This window comes from Acomys russatus, chromosome 15, assembly GCF_903995435.1.
Source record: "Acomys russatus chromosome 15, mAcoRus1.1, whole genome shotgun sequence".
In the NCBI taxonomy this organism is placed as follows: domain Eukaryota; kingdom Metazoa; phylum Chordata; class Mammalia; order Rodentia; family Muridae; genus Acomys; species Acomys russatus.
The window spans coordinates 32,905,628-32,921,625 of record NC_067151.1 but is presented as its reverse complement, the minus strand read 5'-3'; the positions used below and the strand labels follow the sequence as shown (position 1 = coordinate 32,921,625).

Sequence of the window (15,998 nt, the reverse complement as noted above, 5' to 3'; positions counted from 1 at the left end):
CCTTATTCATAATAGCCAGAACATGGAAACAGCCTAAGTGTCCATCAGTAGAAGAATGGATAAAGAAACTGTGGTACATATACACTATGGAATACTACTCAGCTATTAAATATAAGGAATTCCCAAAATTTGTGGAGAAATGGATTGAGCTAGAAATGATCATAATGTGTGAGTTAACCCAGAAGCAGAAGACTCAAATGTTATATACTCACTTATATCTGCATACTAGCCCAAGGGGCATGTCCCATGAAAGTCTTCACTTACCAGGAAACTGGGACAGAGGGGAGGACATCCTATTGGGACTCTACATGAGAGAAGCATGGGAGAATAGCAAAGTAGAAGGATCCAGAGCGTCCTAGAAACCTACAAGAAGAACATTATGATAGGCAGATTTGGGCCCAGGGGTCCTGCTCAAACTATGGCACCAGCCAAGGACAATACAGGACGTAAACTTCAAACCCCTACCCAGACCTAGCCAATGGACAGAACATTCTCCACAGCAAGTGGAGAGTGGGGTATGACTGTCACACGTACTCTGGTGCTTCATATTTGACCATGTCCCCTGGAGGGGGAGACCTGGTGGCACTCAGAGGAAGGATAGCAGGCTACCAAGAAGAGACTTGATACCCTATGAGCATATAAAGGGGGAGGAAGTCCCCCTTGGTCACAGTCATAGGGGAGGGGAGTAAGGGGAAAATGGGAGGGAGGAAAGAATGGGAGGATACAAGGGATGGGATAACCATTGAGATGTAACAAGAATAAATTAATTTTAAAAATGAAGAAAAAAAGAATTGGTGTTTTTGTTTTCTTGCTAGAATTTCAATGAAGTAGCATGCTTCATATTATTCTTAGTCCTAGAGAGAAGGTTTGATGATAAACCAAATTTATCAGTATTTTCTCTCCATTTTTTATCGTCATATATGTTTGAACTAGGCACCTTAGGTCTAGTAGGTAGGAAATTCCTTGAGTTAGAGAGTGATGACAGTTGTTAATAGTTCTAAGGTACCTCATAATTGATCAACTCATTCTGAGCGCATCCTCCTTTCATCGTCCCAGTTACGTCTGAGTACCATCTTTGATAGTGAGAAACTAGATTTAAAATTAGGCACCTTGAAGATGATTCAGTTTATCTCTCATCTCTCTGGTATCTCACTGTGTATTTTTTCTACAATGAAATACTTCATCTTGGAAAAGTAAATAGTATCACTAGATGAGGGAACAGACAAGGTAGATTAAAAGGACAGTGTGTGTTTTAGATTATCAGAAAGTTGGGACTTCAAGATTGAACCTAAAGCATTTGACTTGAGCATCACTAGAAAGAAAAGGAAAGAAGTATTCTGAGAGAGGAAGAGGAGAGTGTCTTACGGGATAATTAATATTATTTAAGATTATAAAAACTTTAGTCTTCAAAAGTTATAAGAGCTCTTTAAGAATAATAATCATTCACAAATTTAAATTTTTAATATTGACTTAGTTAATAACTGGGCATGGTGGTGAACGCCTGTAATCTCAGCACTTGGGAGGCAGAGGCAGATGGATTGCTGTGAGTTCAAGGCCAGCCAGCTTGACAAAGCAAGTCTGTGACAGCCAGGGCTACACAGAGAAACCCTGTCTCAAAAAAAAAAAAAAAAAAAAAAACCTTAAGAAATTAACAAAATTACCTCTGAAAAAGAAAAGTTTGTGTTAAGGAAAGTTAAGAAGTTTGAATTTGAAAATGCTATGTTCTTATAGTTTCACTGAGTGGACTTAATTTTAATCGAAAGTACAACGCAGCTTACAAGAATAGCTTTTCACTTTGTAGAAGTATTGCTGCCACCCTGCTGAAGAAGAGCCTTCATGAGGGTTTATGACAACTTGACAACGACAGTCCAGAAAAATAAATATACAATAAAATGAGCATATTAATAATAGAATATACAGATATTTAATGAGCGAGTGGACACTGAGATTTTCATGTTGTCAGGCACTAGTTTTTATGCTTTGCATTTGAACTTAAATCATCTGGTGAATCGTTTTCTGAAAATCAACCATAGTTGAATAGTACTTGGGAGATATTATGAAATGAAGTTTGAAGTGCTATAACTTTAGAGCAATAAGCCTTTATAGCAAGGAATACAGTTACTGATTATATTTTAGAATTTTTATGTTAAAAATGAGCAACATCCACATATCTCAGTTTCTGTGTTACTAAAGTTAAGTGGCACTTTAGCTGTATACATGTGGTATCACCAGAATTTTTTTTGTGTTAATTTTGATCAGAGAACTAAAATACAAATTCTTCATTCTCTTGCTGGTTTTGTTATCTCTCACTTCATTTTCCGGCATCATATTTTCCAATTTGGCTATCAAACATTTCTTTGCTCTTTTTATAATTGTATGACAATTTTTATAATATGGTGTTATATGAGTGTGTTTATGTACGTGCACACACTGCCTGAGGATCTGAGGAATATGAGGAGTCAGTTCTCTCTTTAGCTCAATAAACCATTGGTCGTCCAATTTTATGGCCCTTTTACTTGAATGAGGGCACCTACTTCTCCATTTATAATTATTTTTTCATTTGCCATTTAAGAAGATTTGCAAATTCCAGGTTCTACACTAGTGTTTACCAAATATATATTTAATGTCAGAAACCTCTGAGTGTTCGTTTAAATTCTTTATTCTTTTCACCAGTGAAGTTTGGTTTGCAGTTTAACAGTGCAAAGGGTCAGGCAGGGAGAGGAAAGGACTGAGGAGATGGAGCTGAGCAGGACTCCATGTTGGCTTTTGTATCTGCTGTTGCATCATGGGGACAGACTTTTTCTCATGCTTTGGTGTTGTTTCTGTCTTTCTCTGCAGGAGTGTGGTGGTGCCTGTAAAGAAGCCACCTCCAGGTAGTCTAGCTGTCACCACTGTGGGAGCCACTGCTGCGGGAAGCGGGCTGCCAACAGGCAGTACCTCAAGTATATTTGCTGCCCCTGGAGCTACACCAAAAAGTATGATTAACACGACAGGTATCGTCCTTATAGACTTTTGTGAAGCTTCATCCTTTTTCCTCCATTTGCTGTATTTTCATTATCCCATTTAAACTTAATAACTAAAAAGTCCAGAACATCTACAGTTAGTTTAGTCTTTAGTGTGCTCTGCCCTGTGCAACAACTTATCAGAACTTTTTGATGGCTCTAGGACACAGGCACAGCAGTCATTTCAGGGGAGAGTACTTGTTTTTGTTTTGAGCTATCTCAAAACATCATTTTCTATTTTTGGGGTAAATCAAATTATTGAAATTCATTTGGGGAGCAAAAGCTGATTTAGATACTGGAGAATGACAGGTGAAAATACACATTTAAAGCATGCCAAGGTGCACCAAACATGCTAGTGCTAGAACATGGATATTCTGACTGAACCCTAAGGTGTGTCCTTTGCTAAATCTTTCAAGGAAAGGCAGAGTTCCCCAAGAACTTGGTGAAATGCAAGAAGAGCCTCAACTTCATTAAAAGAGCGTATAAAGACCATTACCTCACACTGAAGTAATTTATATTGTTAATTAGATACAGTTACAACCTATAAATATAAATTAGTTTGTTGTCCAGATATTTCCTATGATCCTAGAAACCACAAATTCCTGTAAAATTTTAAACCGGACTAAAATCAATCCCTCTCCCTCCCTCTGTCTCTTCTCTCTCTCATTTCCAGAAATGTTCCTGTTGATTATTAGCTAAATAAATCCTTACCCAAATCTTTGTGATTTCATTTTAGGTATTTATACAACGCAAGATGATCCCTGACTTTCCTTCCCTGACTATAGTAGTCTTCTGTTCTCCAAACTGTATAGCCTTGAACTTTTCCATTTATTATCATGACTTAGATTCTTCCCATTTCTATTGATTTTGTAGCTCTTTTTGTGCTTTCTGTATCTATCTTGTTTATCATGCCACCTGAGTCTGACATACCATGAACTCATATTTATGGGGTGTAGTAAGTAGAACCCTCTCTTAAGCATGTATATGTCTCAATTAGGGAACATCATTAATAGCATTGGAAAATTGTAAGTTTATTTTTTCAGTTTTTAACACATAGTAGTAGAGTGAATCAATACTTAGTAATGTCTAGTACATTAAGCCCTTATTTTTCTTGTGACTGCACTAAACTGAAAATATTAAAGCACTTTTTGTCTTTGTATAAGACAAGTTGCCTTTCTTGTAATTTCTTTTTAAAAATTAGCAATTGATATATAACAGTATAAGTTTTTGACAGTATAAAATATATAGTATAATAAAATTTACCTAAACAATAACTTTCCTCCTTAATATTTGATCATTGAGATGCTGGAGTGAGCTGACATGTACAGTTGAGCACAGTGTACATTTTGGATGGTGGCACATGACACTGTATAGCACTTACAGTATGAATCCAGTGAGCAACTCACTTTGTTGGAATTAGCATGAGATATAATACTTAGGAACACTAGGTGTCCCTCAACTCCACAGCTCTTTGATGTACTCACATGGCATAAAAACATCTTCCCTAAAACAGCATTTTCATATCATTGAGAACTCATTATTTTAGAATCAGATACTGTTGAACTCATGATAGACCTTCTGAGGCAATCATTTTATCAATGTCAGAATTTAATGCTGAAATTATGATAAAATTATGTTTCCAGTCTTTTGAAATTATGCCTTAGATCATAAGCGCTAAGAATATTACAACATAGCATTAAAAGGGGGATTAAAAATTTTACATTTAAATTTGCATCATTTTATCAGCTTCACTTAATGTAGAATTTTTCATCTGTTGATGTTTTTTATTTACACCCATTTGTAAACATGTAATTTTGTTAGCTTAACATAAGTAAAACAACTGAATTTTAATGTAATATCCATTACTTAAAATCATGGAATTTATTTGTATACTAATGACCAAGTAATTTTAAATTGTCAAATTATCATTAGAAATTATGATGAGTTATTTTTGAAAATCAAATAAAAATGAAGAAATAACATTATTTTGTTAAATAATTTCTATTTAAATATATACATTTATATTTAAAACTGAAATTATTATTTTGGGAACAGGTGCTGTGGATTCAGGGTCCTCCTCCTCTTCCTCCTCTTCTAGTTTTGTGAATGGTGCTACCAGCAAAAACCTTCCAGCTGTACAAACCGTAGCCCCAATGCCTGAAGATTCAGCTGAGAACATGAGGTATGCATGGTCCTTTGTTTCTTACACCTCTTTTACTCTCCCTCTTTAAGACACAGTGAAATATTCGGTAGGGGGTTCACAGGAGATAAACATTCTTAGGATATCAGTTAGCCACATACTCTTAATGTACTAATAACTGCCTAATCATGGTACTTGAGGAAATTACTAAAATCCGTTGTTATGTATGTAAACACAAACTGAGGGGTCTTGATTAAGACTGCTTACAGAGCTTTTAATTCTTTGTTGTATAGTACGTGCAATAGTTCAGATGTGCAAAGATAGCATGGTAGGAATCAATCATCTCTGATTAATAACATTTTAAGCCATAAACTTTGTTATGTAATATGCATCATTGGACCACAAATAGCCAACACTATTTTTTCATTGTGAGTGATGATTCATTGAATGTACTGCCCCGCATTATGAAGTGTATAGACATTTAGAATTTTCAAGTTTTTATCTATTCTAAATAACGCTTTCATATGAGCAACAATATGGGGATCTGTTATTATGTGGTGCATGCTTTGCTACTGTACGTATCTGTTAGGCAAATAAAATATTCAGAGTGGAATTGCTGCCTGGGTTTTGTGTCTAATATGTCTAGACTATGCCATGTTATTTTTCTGTGTATTACTGACTCAGCAGCTAAAAATAGAATGCCAGTTCATTTTCATCTTGGCCAGTTTTTTGCAGTTTTTCAGTATGGCCTCTCTTTTGATCAATATATCTGGAGAAATTCACTTCATCTTTTTTTTTGCTTGTGGTTGCCTTTTGTGTTGTACAAGCCCCTGCCTACATTTGCCCAGATCTTTCTATTGAGGTGCATAAGCTGCTGGAGTGGCTTTTGTGACAAATGTGTAACAAAAAACAAGGATAGAAAGACTGCGCCCCCTCGTTTGAAGACCTTTTACATCATAATCCTCCACTTCTGTCATAAATCCTGCCCTTCTATTCTTGATGTGAGTTTCACACTCAGTTCTGCTCTGTACATCTACTAAGCTGCCAAATTAGCTTCAGGTTTACTAGTGACAGTAAGGGCCTTGACGGAAGTCTTTGGTCATTCCCCTTTCTCATGAGAAGGTCAGAGTTGTTCTCAGCACTCCTACTCTTAGAACTTCAGAAGCAGGGTTCAAATGTCCATTGTTAAAAATGGGTGTGGATTTTACCTTAGGAAAGGTCTTTAGAGCCTATTTCTGTAGCGCATTGGACCCTTAATTCTCTTTCAATGTTTTCCTTTCCAAACTGTGAACATCAAATATTTCTTTACGAATTTTAGTTTCTCTTAAACCAGTGGTTCTTAGCAATGATTCATAGTTTGCTTTCTGTGAGTCTTAATGTTTCTGATTTTGAATAAAATGGGAATTTAATATTTTTCTATATTTTCTCAAGTTAATTTTCATTTCAGTTTCATTGAGATCATTTTTTATGTGACTGAAACTCAATAAAAATGATCAAAATGCACATTTAAATTAGTTTTTCTAGTTTATATTCGGGTAAAGCTATATTGCAAGTTAGAATGAAAAAAAATGTATTTGTCACCTCAGAAATTTCTACATTTCTGTACATAATTTACCCATTGCTGTCACAAATAAACACTTACATGCCTTTCATAATTTTATTTTCATACAATATCCCATACAATATGTACTGGTTCTTGTCAACCTTTCTTTATTTGACTTATTGGTTTGTTGATTCATTTTTTGGCATGTTACAAATAAGGATTTAGGAATTTCTAAGTCTTAGGATTCCTAATACATTTCTTTTTATTTCTATTGAGTAAACAAAAAATAAATTTGTTGTTTGGACAGTAAGTATATGCTTAAAATTATGAGATATTGCCGAGCCATTTTGCAGAGTGGCTGTCATTGCACACTCTGTGACAATGTATAAAGCATTCCATGCTTTACGTTTGTCAGTACTTGCTGTTGTTGCATTTTTTAATAGTGGGATAATTAAATTTCATTTGTTCTCAATGCTTTTTAGTGTTTTATTTTTCCCTGTGTTTACGGGTCATTGACTCCTCTGTCTTAAAATGGAGGTTTTCTTACATTATGTTGGAGCTATCAGTTTACTCTGCATAGATATCCTTTGTCAGCTGCATGCATTCCATTGTCTCATTCTATAGACTGATGAGAGCTAGAACTTTGCAATTTCTATGATGTCCTTTGTCTTCAATCATTTCTTTTGTTATTTATGAGTTATGTAATAATTAAATTATCTTTATCAATCCCAAAGATTTGTATTCTTCCTTCTTCCTCCTAAAAGTCCTGTAGTTATCCCATTGATGGCTAGATCCATGACCTGTTTGATACAGTTTTTAGGTAAACAGCTGGGTAAACTTTGAGGTTTGCTCTTAAGTACATTAGTTCAATTTTTTCGTCTGTTTCTATAAACAAACAAAATTGGTGATGTTTTTACTATGGGTATGTTAGTTGTTTTTACTATGGGTATGTTAGTTGTTTCGGGTTATGGAGCATTAGTAAACTATTCCTGTTCATCATCAGCGGTGTCTGTCAGACACTGATATCTTGTAGTTTATTTGTGCCTTTAAAATAACTTCCAAGCCTTTGGTGGCGTTCTGAGTTAGGAATCCTTTTTTATATTCCTTTCAGTATTTTTAAATTACAAAGCAGTCAGACAGTGCACAGCTAGGTTGAACTATTTGAGGAAGTCCAAATGAAAGTAAGTTGTACAAGTATAGGGCAAATCAGCAATCTCTTTGCCAGTCATAGCAGGTACCGCTAAAACAGGGAGGACATTTCCTTGTGCATTTGTTACTTGGAGATAAGCAATTGACTTTTGTGTATTGATTTTATGTTTTGCGGGCTTTTATATTCCTCTTATTTGTAATAACATTTAGTTATTTATAATAACTTAATTATTAATTGTAATAAATAATTTAGAATTTGAAATAGTACATAGCTGTTCTATTCTTTCTGTAGTTTCTCAGTTATTTTTCATGTGGTAAGATAATGCCTTTGGCAGTTTTAGTGCTACTAAAATGTGAAGGAGCTGCAGCAAATGGCTGAAGGTATAAGACAGTATGGAAGTACAAAACGATAATTATCTTTACAGAAAAATAATTGAGAGTTTTTCCTGACAAGCAATGGAGATACTACCGATACTAGATGATCTTGATTCAGTAAAGATTACCACAATTTTTATAGCTCCCTGCTACTGTATAGAGGATATCAGTGAATTCCCGTCTTCAAACCTGTGAACATCAGTTAAGCTTCTACCCAATTTCTCAGTCACTCAACTAACTTCAGAACACGTCTTTGTGTGAGGAATAGTGCAAACACCACAATTACTTTCTTAGGTTTCTTTTGATTCAGAGTCATGGTCCAATACCTGCTGCCTGAATCCATTCTGTGTGTCACCAAGTACTGGCTTGGTTTGGTATTTGTCCAGTCCTTTTATTATTTTTTCAAAGCTGCAGGAGAAAAAGCCATCGTACTAAGGATAGGCATCTAAGTTGTTTTTATCTAACTAGTTGGTCATCCCACATTTAAAAGAGTGTTGTTAGCAATGGCTTACTTTTTAAAAAAACAAACGAAGTACGCTGATTTCAGTTAACTTATATCATGTCCATTCACTCAATCTTTTATCATAAAAGATGTAATATTTTTACAATTCTAAAGTTATAATATATTAACATAGTTTGAGTTCTCTCATCTTCTCATCTTAAGTCAATTCAGCTTCTTGCATGATTTTATCTTAATAAAGAGTCATCAGAAATGGTAATTCTTTTCCTTACTTTTTAAAAATGTGTCCATTATATTCATATTTAAAACAAGGATTTCTTATACATTGTATTGATAGATCCTATATAAAAATCCATTTGACAGTCGTTATATTTTAATTACCAAATCTAGACAGTTTATCTTTAATGTAAGGAATGATTTGGTAACTATCACTTTTGTAGTCTTTTCTAAAATTTTCTTCCTTCCAGTACCTGTGTTGAGTTAATGGAGTTTTCCACACCTTTCTCTGTCTCTCCATTGTTGATTTATTGTTTCCTTCACCTCTAAATATTGAAGTATTTTTATGTTAGAATTGTGTAGTATTATTTGCCCGTAATGGTTTACAGCTGAATGCTCTTCCAGCCCTTGATGCTAATTCATCGTGCATCTTGCTCATGCATCTGACTTGTAATAGCTTGATGGAGCTGACTTATGGCAAAGAGGTATAGCACTTACAAAGCATGCATGCTGCTGTCGGGTTCAATTCCCAGCATGCAAATAAAATAAAATAAAAGTAAATAGATAAATTTAAAGAACAATATTTAGCTATTGGTTTTGCCCAAGAAAGTTAGTTTACTTGTAGTTATTATGTTCAGCACTCTTAATTTATGTAAATCTAGGGTTTTTCTCAGGACTCATTCTCTGACTAGAAGAACTTCTTCAAACAGTTCAAGCTAGCTGCAAATATTTCCCCAACATTTGTTATCTTGAAAAGCTTCTAGTGAAAAAAAGAAAGAAAGAAAAAGAAAAGCTCCTAGTTTTGCTTTTATTTTGTAATGATTTTCTGATCAGATACAAAGTTGTGGGCCTCTGTGTTTTGGAAATAGATTTGAAATATACTTCATTTCATGTTTTCAGGCTTTCGTATTTTTTTCCTGAAGAGAATATCATTCTTTGTTCTTTGTGAAGTGAGCCTTAGTCTTCTATTTCCTCAGATGTCTTAATATTTGCATCGTAATAGTTTATGATGACAAATTAAGGTTATTTACTATTAAAATGCCACTTGATGTTTTGCTCATATTTTTGGTGTTTGTTTTTAGCTACTTTTATTCTTTGTGGAAAGTTCTTAACTGATAATCATGTGTTTCTTTTGCTGTATTATTCATTTCCTTAGTTTTCTGTTGTGGCCACATCAAATTTACAGAAATCTACTACTCTCTAACAACATCTGCTCATTAATTTCCTCGCTTCTGCAGGCTGAAAGCGTAACACACTCAGACTGGCCTCATAGCTGTACGTTCTTATGGAGACTGGTATCTGCTTTCAGATTATTTGAGGCTTTAAATGAATTCAATACCTTATCATAAAGGACTCATGGACTTGTTACTTTCCATGTTGCCCATCAGGCCTCTACTTGGCACTCAGCATGCTTTCCTTTTCCCTTGCATGTGGCTGGCTATACTCAGAACCATAGTGTGTGTCAGGTGCTTCTCTTACTGGGGTTGCTACTGTTCCTCTTCTGACCCCTCTTTCCTGTCTTCTTCCTTCTCAATGTTTCCTAGAACACAGAAGTGTCCACAATTTATAGTTCATGTGTTTCAACTGAGCACACTACAGGGTAATTTCCCACTCTTGCTGTACTGACTCTTAATTTGACTTGCAAAGATAATTCTGACATGAAACCTGACCTATCTATAGGTTCCAGAGGATGTGGTTTAGGTATCTTTGGACACTTAATACTTAGTGTTGTGCACTTCTGGGAGTTAGTAATTCCATAAAAGATTGTTTCTTACTGTCTAAAAGCTCTTGAATTTCTGTGTGATAAAATACTTAAAATCCTATCTTTTAGCTATTAAATGTGTGTTTATGTATGTGTGCATTATTATTAACTAAAGTCACCATACTGTGACATTAGAATTGACTCCTTTCTGCTTATAATACTATGTCCCTTGAGCAAACCCTGCCATCTTCCTCCCTTTTTCTCTCCACTTCCACCTGTGTATCCATATTCAACTCACAATTTCAACAAGATTGGGTTGTTTAGATTCTATGTATGAGTGAGATCATGCTGTATTTGTATTTCCATACATGATTTACCTGTGTTGCATATTGTTTTCCATGCCTATCCATGTGTGTTGCAGATGACAGGTAGTGATGGAATAGTGTGTATTCCAGGCATGGCCTATATATAGCACCTCTTCTCTAAACATTCACCTGTTGAGAGACAGTCAGGTTAGTTTCATATCTTGGCTTTGTCAACAGTACTACAGGAAGGGTGAAGGTCTTTAAGGTCACAGATTCTTCATCTGGCTGTCTTGATTCTGTTGATTCATCCATTGAAAACATATTGTCTCTCATATATATATATGTATATATATAATTTATTCATATTACATCTCAATTGTTATCCTATCCCTTCTATCCTCCCATTCCTCCCTTCCTCCCACTTTCATCCTACTCCCGTCCCCTATGACTGTGACTGAGAGGGACCTCCTCCCCCTGTGTATGCTCATAGGGTATCAAGTCTTTTCTTGGTAACCTGCTATCCTTCTTCTGGATGCCATCAGGTCTCCCCATCAAGGGGATGTGGTCAAATATGGGGCACCCTACATTGTCTCTCTTAACAGTATTCTTCACTTCTACAATTGTTTGAGATTTAGAGATTTTTGCTTCCATTGTAACACTCCTTTCTTTGCACTTCCTGGCTGCCTTGCCATGTCTTAATTCTTACGGATATTAATAGTGTCTGCTTTAAATTTCTAGAAAATTTTAGCCTCAGGTCTACTTATGATCCTGATTGTATTAGTTTATCTCTATTGTGCTTTTTTTCTGCTGCTTTGGATGCATTGTAATTTTGGCTGAAAATGAAATTGTGGATATGATGGTATCATCTTTATAGCACCGATGCCTGAAATGTGCCTCTTTATGCTTGTGCTAAGTTTTTAGAGTCAAAGGCCAAGTCATCCCAGTTTAGAGTCTAGCAGAATTTTATATTTCAACTGTTTTGGTTAACCTTCATGAACTGCAATTCTGAACCTTTCCATTTTTTCTTGTTACTTGTGTGGGCGCTGTTTTGTGAACTATGGTCAGTTTTCTTATCCTTGCTTTGTTGGCTGCATGCATGGGTGTTGTCTTTCAGAGAAACTCAATACTCTGTAACCCCTTCTGCAGTCATGGACTGCTGTTCTTCTAGTGTGTCCAGTGTTCAGGAGGCCTGGGCTTCTGTTGTCCTGGTTCAGACTCATTCTCAGTCATGGGCTGCCCTTCCAGGCAAACAGAGAACTAACTACTTCTAAATGATGGGATCTTGACATTCTAGGTCTCAGAATATTTTCTTATCCCACCCCAAGTGCACAGTTTTTCTCTTCCTGCACTAGCAATGTATAGGCTTTCTTTTGTGTCCTGAATTGACAGGATTTCTGCCCTTCCTGAAGCTTCCATGAAGCTATGGCCCTGCTCTCTGGAGGAGATGAGAAGTGGGTCCAGTCTATGCTTTGTACTTTCTTGCTGCATTTATTTTAACATCCAAGTTTGCAAAAAAAAAAAAAAATCAAAGGAAATTTTTCCCATCTCATATATTCTGTCCGGTCTTTTCCCACCCATTGGTGAGGCTCACAGAAAACAGTTTGAAAGTAATTTCACTGTCTTACTTTGTTTACCACTCTGAGAAGTTTGCTCTCCTATACTATAATATTGTCACTTCAACTGCAGAAATTTCAAATGGTAGTGGAAATTTTATGATCAACTCCCATTGCTCTTCGTGTTTCTCTTTCCTCTGCTTTCAAGTGTGAAGCAGATTCCTGCATCCTCTCCCTGTTGGGAAGCTTTTGTCTTTGATTTCAGGTTCAAGGCTAGTAGCTACATGGCAGCTACTTTACAAGCTCTTGTGTCCAAGTAGAATTCTGTCCATTGTGTGGCTTTCCATGTGTTATTTTGTTTGTGACTCTGGGTTTCTTAATCGTAAGTTGATGTCCTTTATTTTCCTTAAGTGTTCAAGTTCTTATTTGTTTATTTTTCAACTTATATTTTCTAAAAATACCGTATTAACTGAATGCTATTTTAAAAACATACCAATTACTACCTCAGGAAGGAGCTTCATAAGCAAAGCAGGGCACATGCCTGTTTTATAGGGCACTCTTCTGGATAAGGCCACTTACAAAGGCTTGAGAAGTGAGAGCTGTCCTGAAAGAAAGGTAAGGACCCAGGAGGTTGCATGGGAAAGAGCCAGGGTTGCAGTAGCCTTGAGAGAAGGAACAATCCTCATAAGGCTGCATCACTTCACCTTTCCACTGGGCAGTTTTGAGTGTGGCTCACTGGGGGCTCCACAGCCCTGCTCAGCTCTGCTGGCAGAAGAGTCACCGAAACAGCTCCCATGCACTGTTGCCTACACATAACTATTTCTAAGTAAGCTATTGCTATATCCATGATTTAAAGCACAACTCTCCTGGCCCTGTATGTCACTGGGCTTGAGTTTAAGTTAAGGGTTTATTGTTCTTGACTTTATCTCTTTGTCTCACTATAGGGAAGTATGGTGACATTTTGTTCAACTAGTTGCCTTGAAAAGAGGAATTCCTGCATTAACATGTTCATTTATTTCCATCTAGCTACAAAACATCCAAATAAAAACTCCAAAAAATGCACTCAAAAAGCTTTTAAAATAATTTAAAAACATCCTAAAAGCATTATGTTTCTTAAAACATGAAAACTGTTTACTTTGAAATTAGTTTACATTATAAAGTAATAAACTTCTTATATAGAAAAATTCTGTTCAGCCTCAATTTCCTAATCTTGTGTAATTCTATCTATTTTCTTAATGTCTACATTGTGCTATTAAAATATATATTATTCTGTTTAGGAGAAGTGGGAGAAATGTTAGCTTTATATTTTATAAGATCATGGAAAAATAAAATAAGCACACGTTTCTTTTACCAGCATGATGTTTTGCTTAGTGGCAGCAACCCTAGAAACCTACAGGTTAAAATTGTTCAACTGTATGTTAATGATTCTGAAATTTCTCATCTGTTTACCCATCAGGTCTCTAGTATGCTTACTCAGTAATTGAATGAAAGCCTGATAAAATGTTTAAAGCCAGTCCTTGTCAGTAGCTAGTCATAACATGAAGTTGATTAAACAACTTATATGGCTTTTCTACCACAATACTCTCTTTTTTTTTTCTTTGCATTTGCTTAAACAAACCATTTTATTTACCTATGCCTACATTTCCTAATTCATATAGGAACATTTAATTGGTAAAGTGGGTGTACTACAGAATTCCCTAATTGAATTATTTTCTATCTGCTGTATCTCCTAGGTGCATTACTTTATGTAGTAGAATTGCTTACTTGAGCTTCACATTCTGTTGTTATAATCACCCATTCCTTTTTGATTTAACAAATGAGTACTTTTAAGAGTTTTATCAAACAAAATTATGTAGTTTTCTATATTTATGAAATTATACTAAGAAACTCAATATTGCAAAAGAATTTGACATTGAGAGTAAATCAAGATTATAATTTTGTGAAGTAGCATAATTATAATAATGGAGTTTATTAAAAGAAAGTTAATAATGCATATAATGTCCAAATATGTTGTAACCACAAGTTTTCTAGGAGTAGAAAACAGCACGTAGGGCGTGTGCGCTTTGTTTATTAATCCTCCTCATTCTACTGACGTGCTTCTTACAGCCGTATTGGAGCTGGATGTAGCTTGAGGTCAAATCTTCTTTGGAAACACTTGAAAGCTACTGTAGCCACAGGATTTTAGACACTGTTTTCTCCCATGGCTTAATTATGTTTTAGTTATATACAATTCTTAGAATTTACTGAGTCATTTTAAAATATACACAAAATAAAGTACTAGCTGGGAGTAGTGGCACACTGTGATCCTAGCACTTGGAAGATAGAGGCAGGCAGATCTCTGTGAGTTCAGGCCAGTCTGGTCTACATAGCGAGTTCAGTACAGCCAGAGATACATGGTGAGGCCCTGTCTTTAAACAAACAAACAAAAGTAAGTAAGTAAGAACTTAATTATGAGTTTAAAGAAAAACAATATTAAGTCCTTGTACTTTAGGGCACATTGTTTTATTATTAGATATTACATCTGTAGACTCGTGTACCTCATTTAAAGGTTTTATTTTCCTCTCTTTAGTAATTTTGTTAAAATATTTGATAAATTCTTTTATTTGTGAACATTATTATCCATATGGAAATCAGTAATGTTGTTTCTTAAGAGTTTATGCTTACTATCCAGGAAAATAGCCAAGTTCAAAGGAGTTGCTGATCTAGTCTCGTGAGCATCAATAGTGTGAGTTAAGGGTGAAGTAAGGAGAGTAAAGTCAGAGGCTCAAACAGCTTTGGCTCCAGCCCAGCCGTAGCTTCTGTTTCAGGGCAAGAGCATTTTTAAGCATTAAGGAGTTACCAGAGTGTAAATGAAAGACTGTGGGGCCAGTTCTGTAGTCAGTGCCGTTTTGTATTCTGTGCAACAAATGAATGGTTTTGTACATGAGGCAAAGTGAAACATGACTAATATTCCCCCTGAAGTTAATAAAGTGTGCTGTAATTTGCTTAGAAGTATTCTTTGTTGTTTTTTTTTTTTTCTATTTGTTATATTTTGTTTTTTTGTGGTCTTAGTGCTATACCTTGGTCTGACGTAGAAGTTGCCATCTTCTTTTCCCATGCCCCTTAGGGTTCAGATGTGCCTCCCCATGCCCAGCAGTTCCCTTTACTTCGTCTTTGAGAGACACTGTTTCTGAAACTGAATGCCATAGAGTTGCCCTAGATATCACTTTTCTCTTACATGTTAATAGATAGTTTTCTTGTCTACACCATGGATTCTCAATAGTTTCTCCAAGAAGAAAAGGAAACATTATAAGAGCAGTGCAGGCCCAGCACTCTGTGCCTTTTTATGGGGGGGTCAGTCTTTATTTCCAGGCAATAAAGGTGCTCTAAAGTTGAATTTTATGTCTCTTCCACTTATTTTGATAATTATATATGGATGAACACATATTTACCCTCCTTTGAGAACCCACTTGGGGTAATCTATAAATATCAGCATCAATAATAACTTTGCGGTTTCTTCAATATAGAAAGGGATACTAAAATTTTTTCACTTAGAATATTTTGTGATATGATA

General features: G+C 35.5%; 1 protein-coding gene across 7 annotated transcripts in view; it reads left to right on the top strand.

The window, feature by feature from the left end:
* Positions 1-15,998, top strand: part of Nbea (neurobeachin) — a 657,568-nt gene that overhangs the window by 351,518 nt on the left and 290,052 nt on the right. For 5 of the 7 annotated variants that reach the window (XM_051157177.1, XM_051157179.1, XM_051157175.1 and 2 more), the window contains 2 exons: positions 2,839-2,993; positions 5,058-5,184. In XM_051157177.1, the coding sequence (XP_051013134.1) occupies positions 2,839-2,993; positions 5,058-5,184 (282 nt within the window). Of the gene's footprint in view, positions 1-2,838; positions 2,994-5,057; positions 5,185-15,998 lie in introns of those variants that run through there. The other 2 variants (XM_051157174.1, XM_051157178.1) reach the window with 2 other exon arrangements.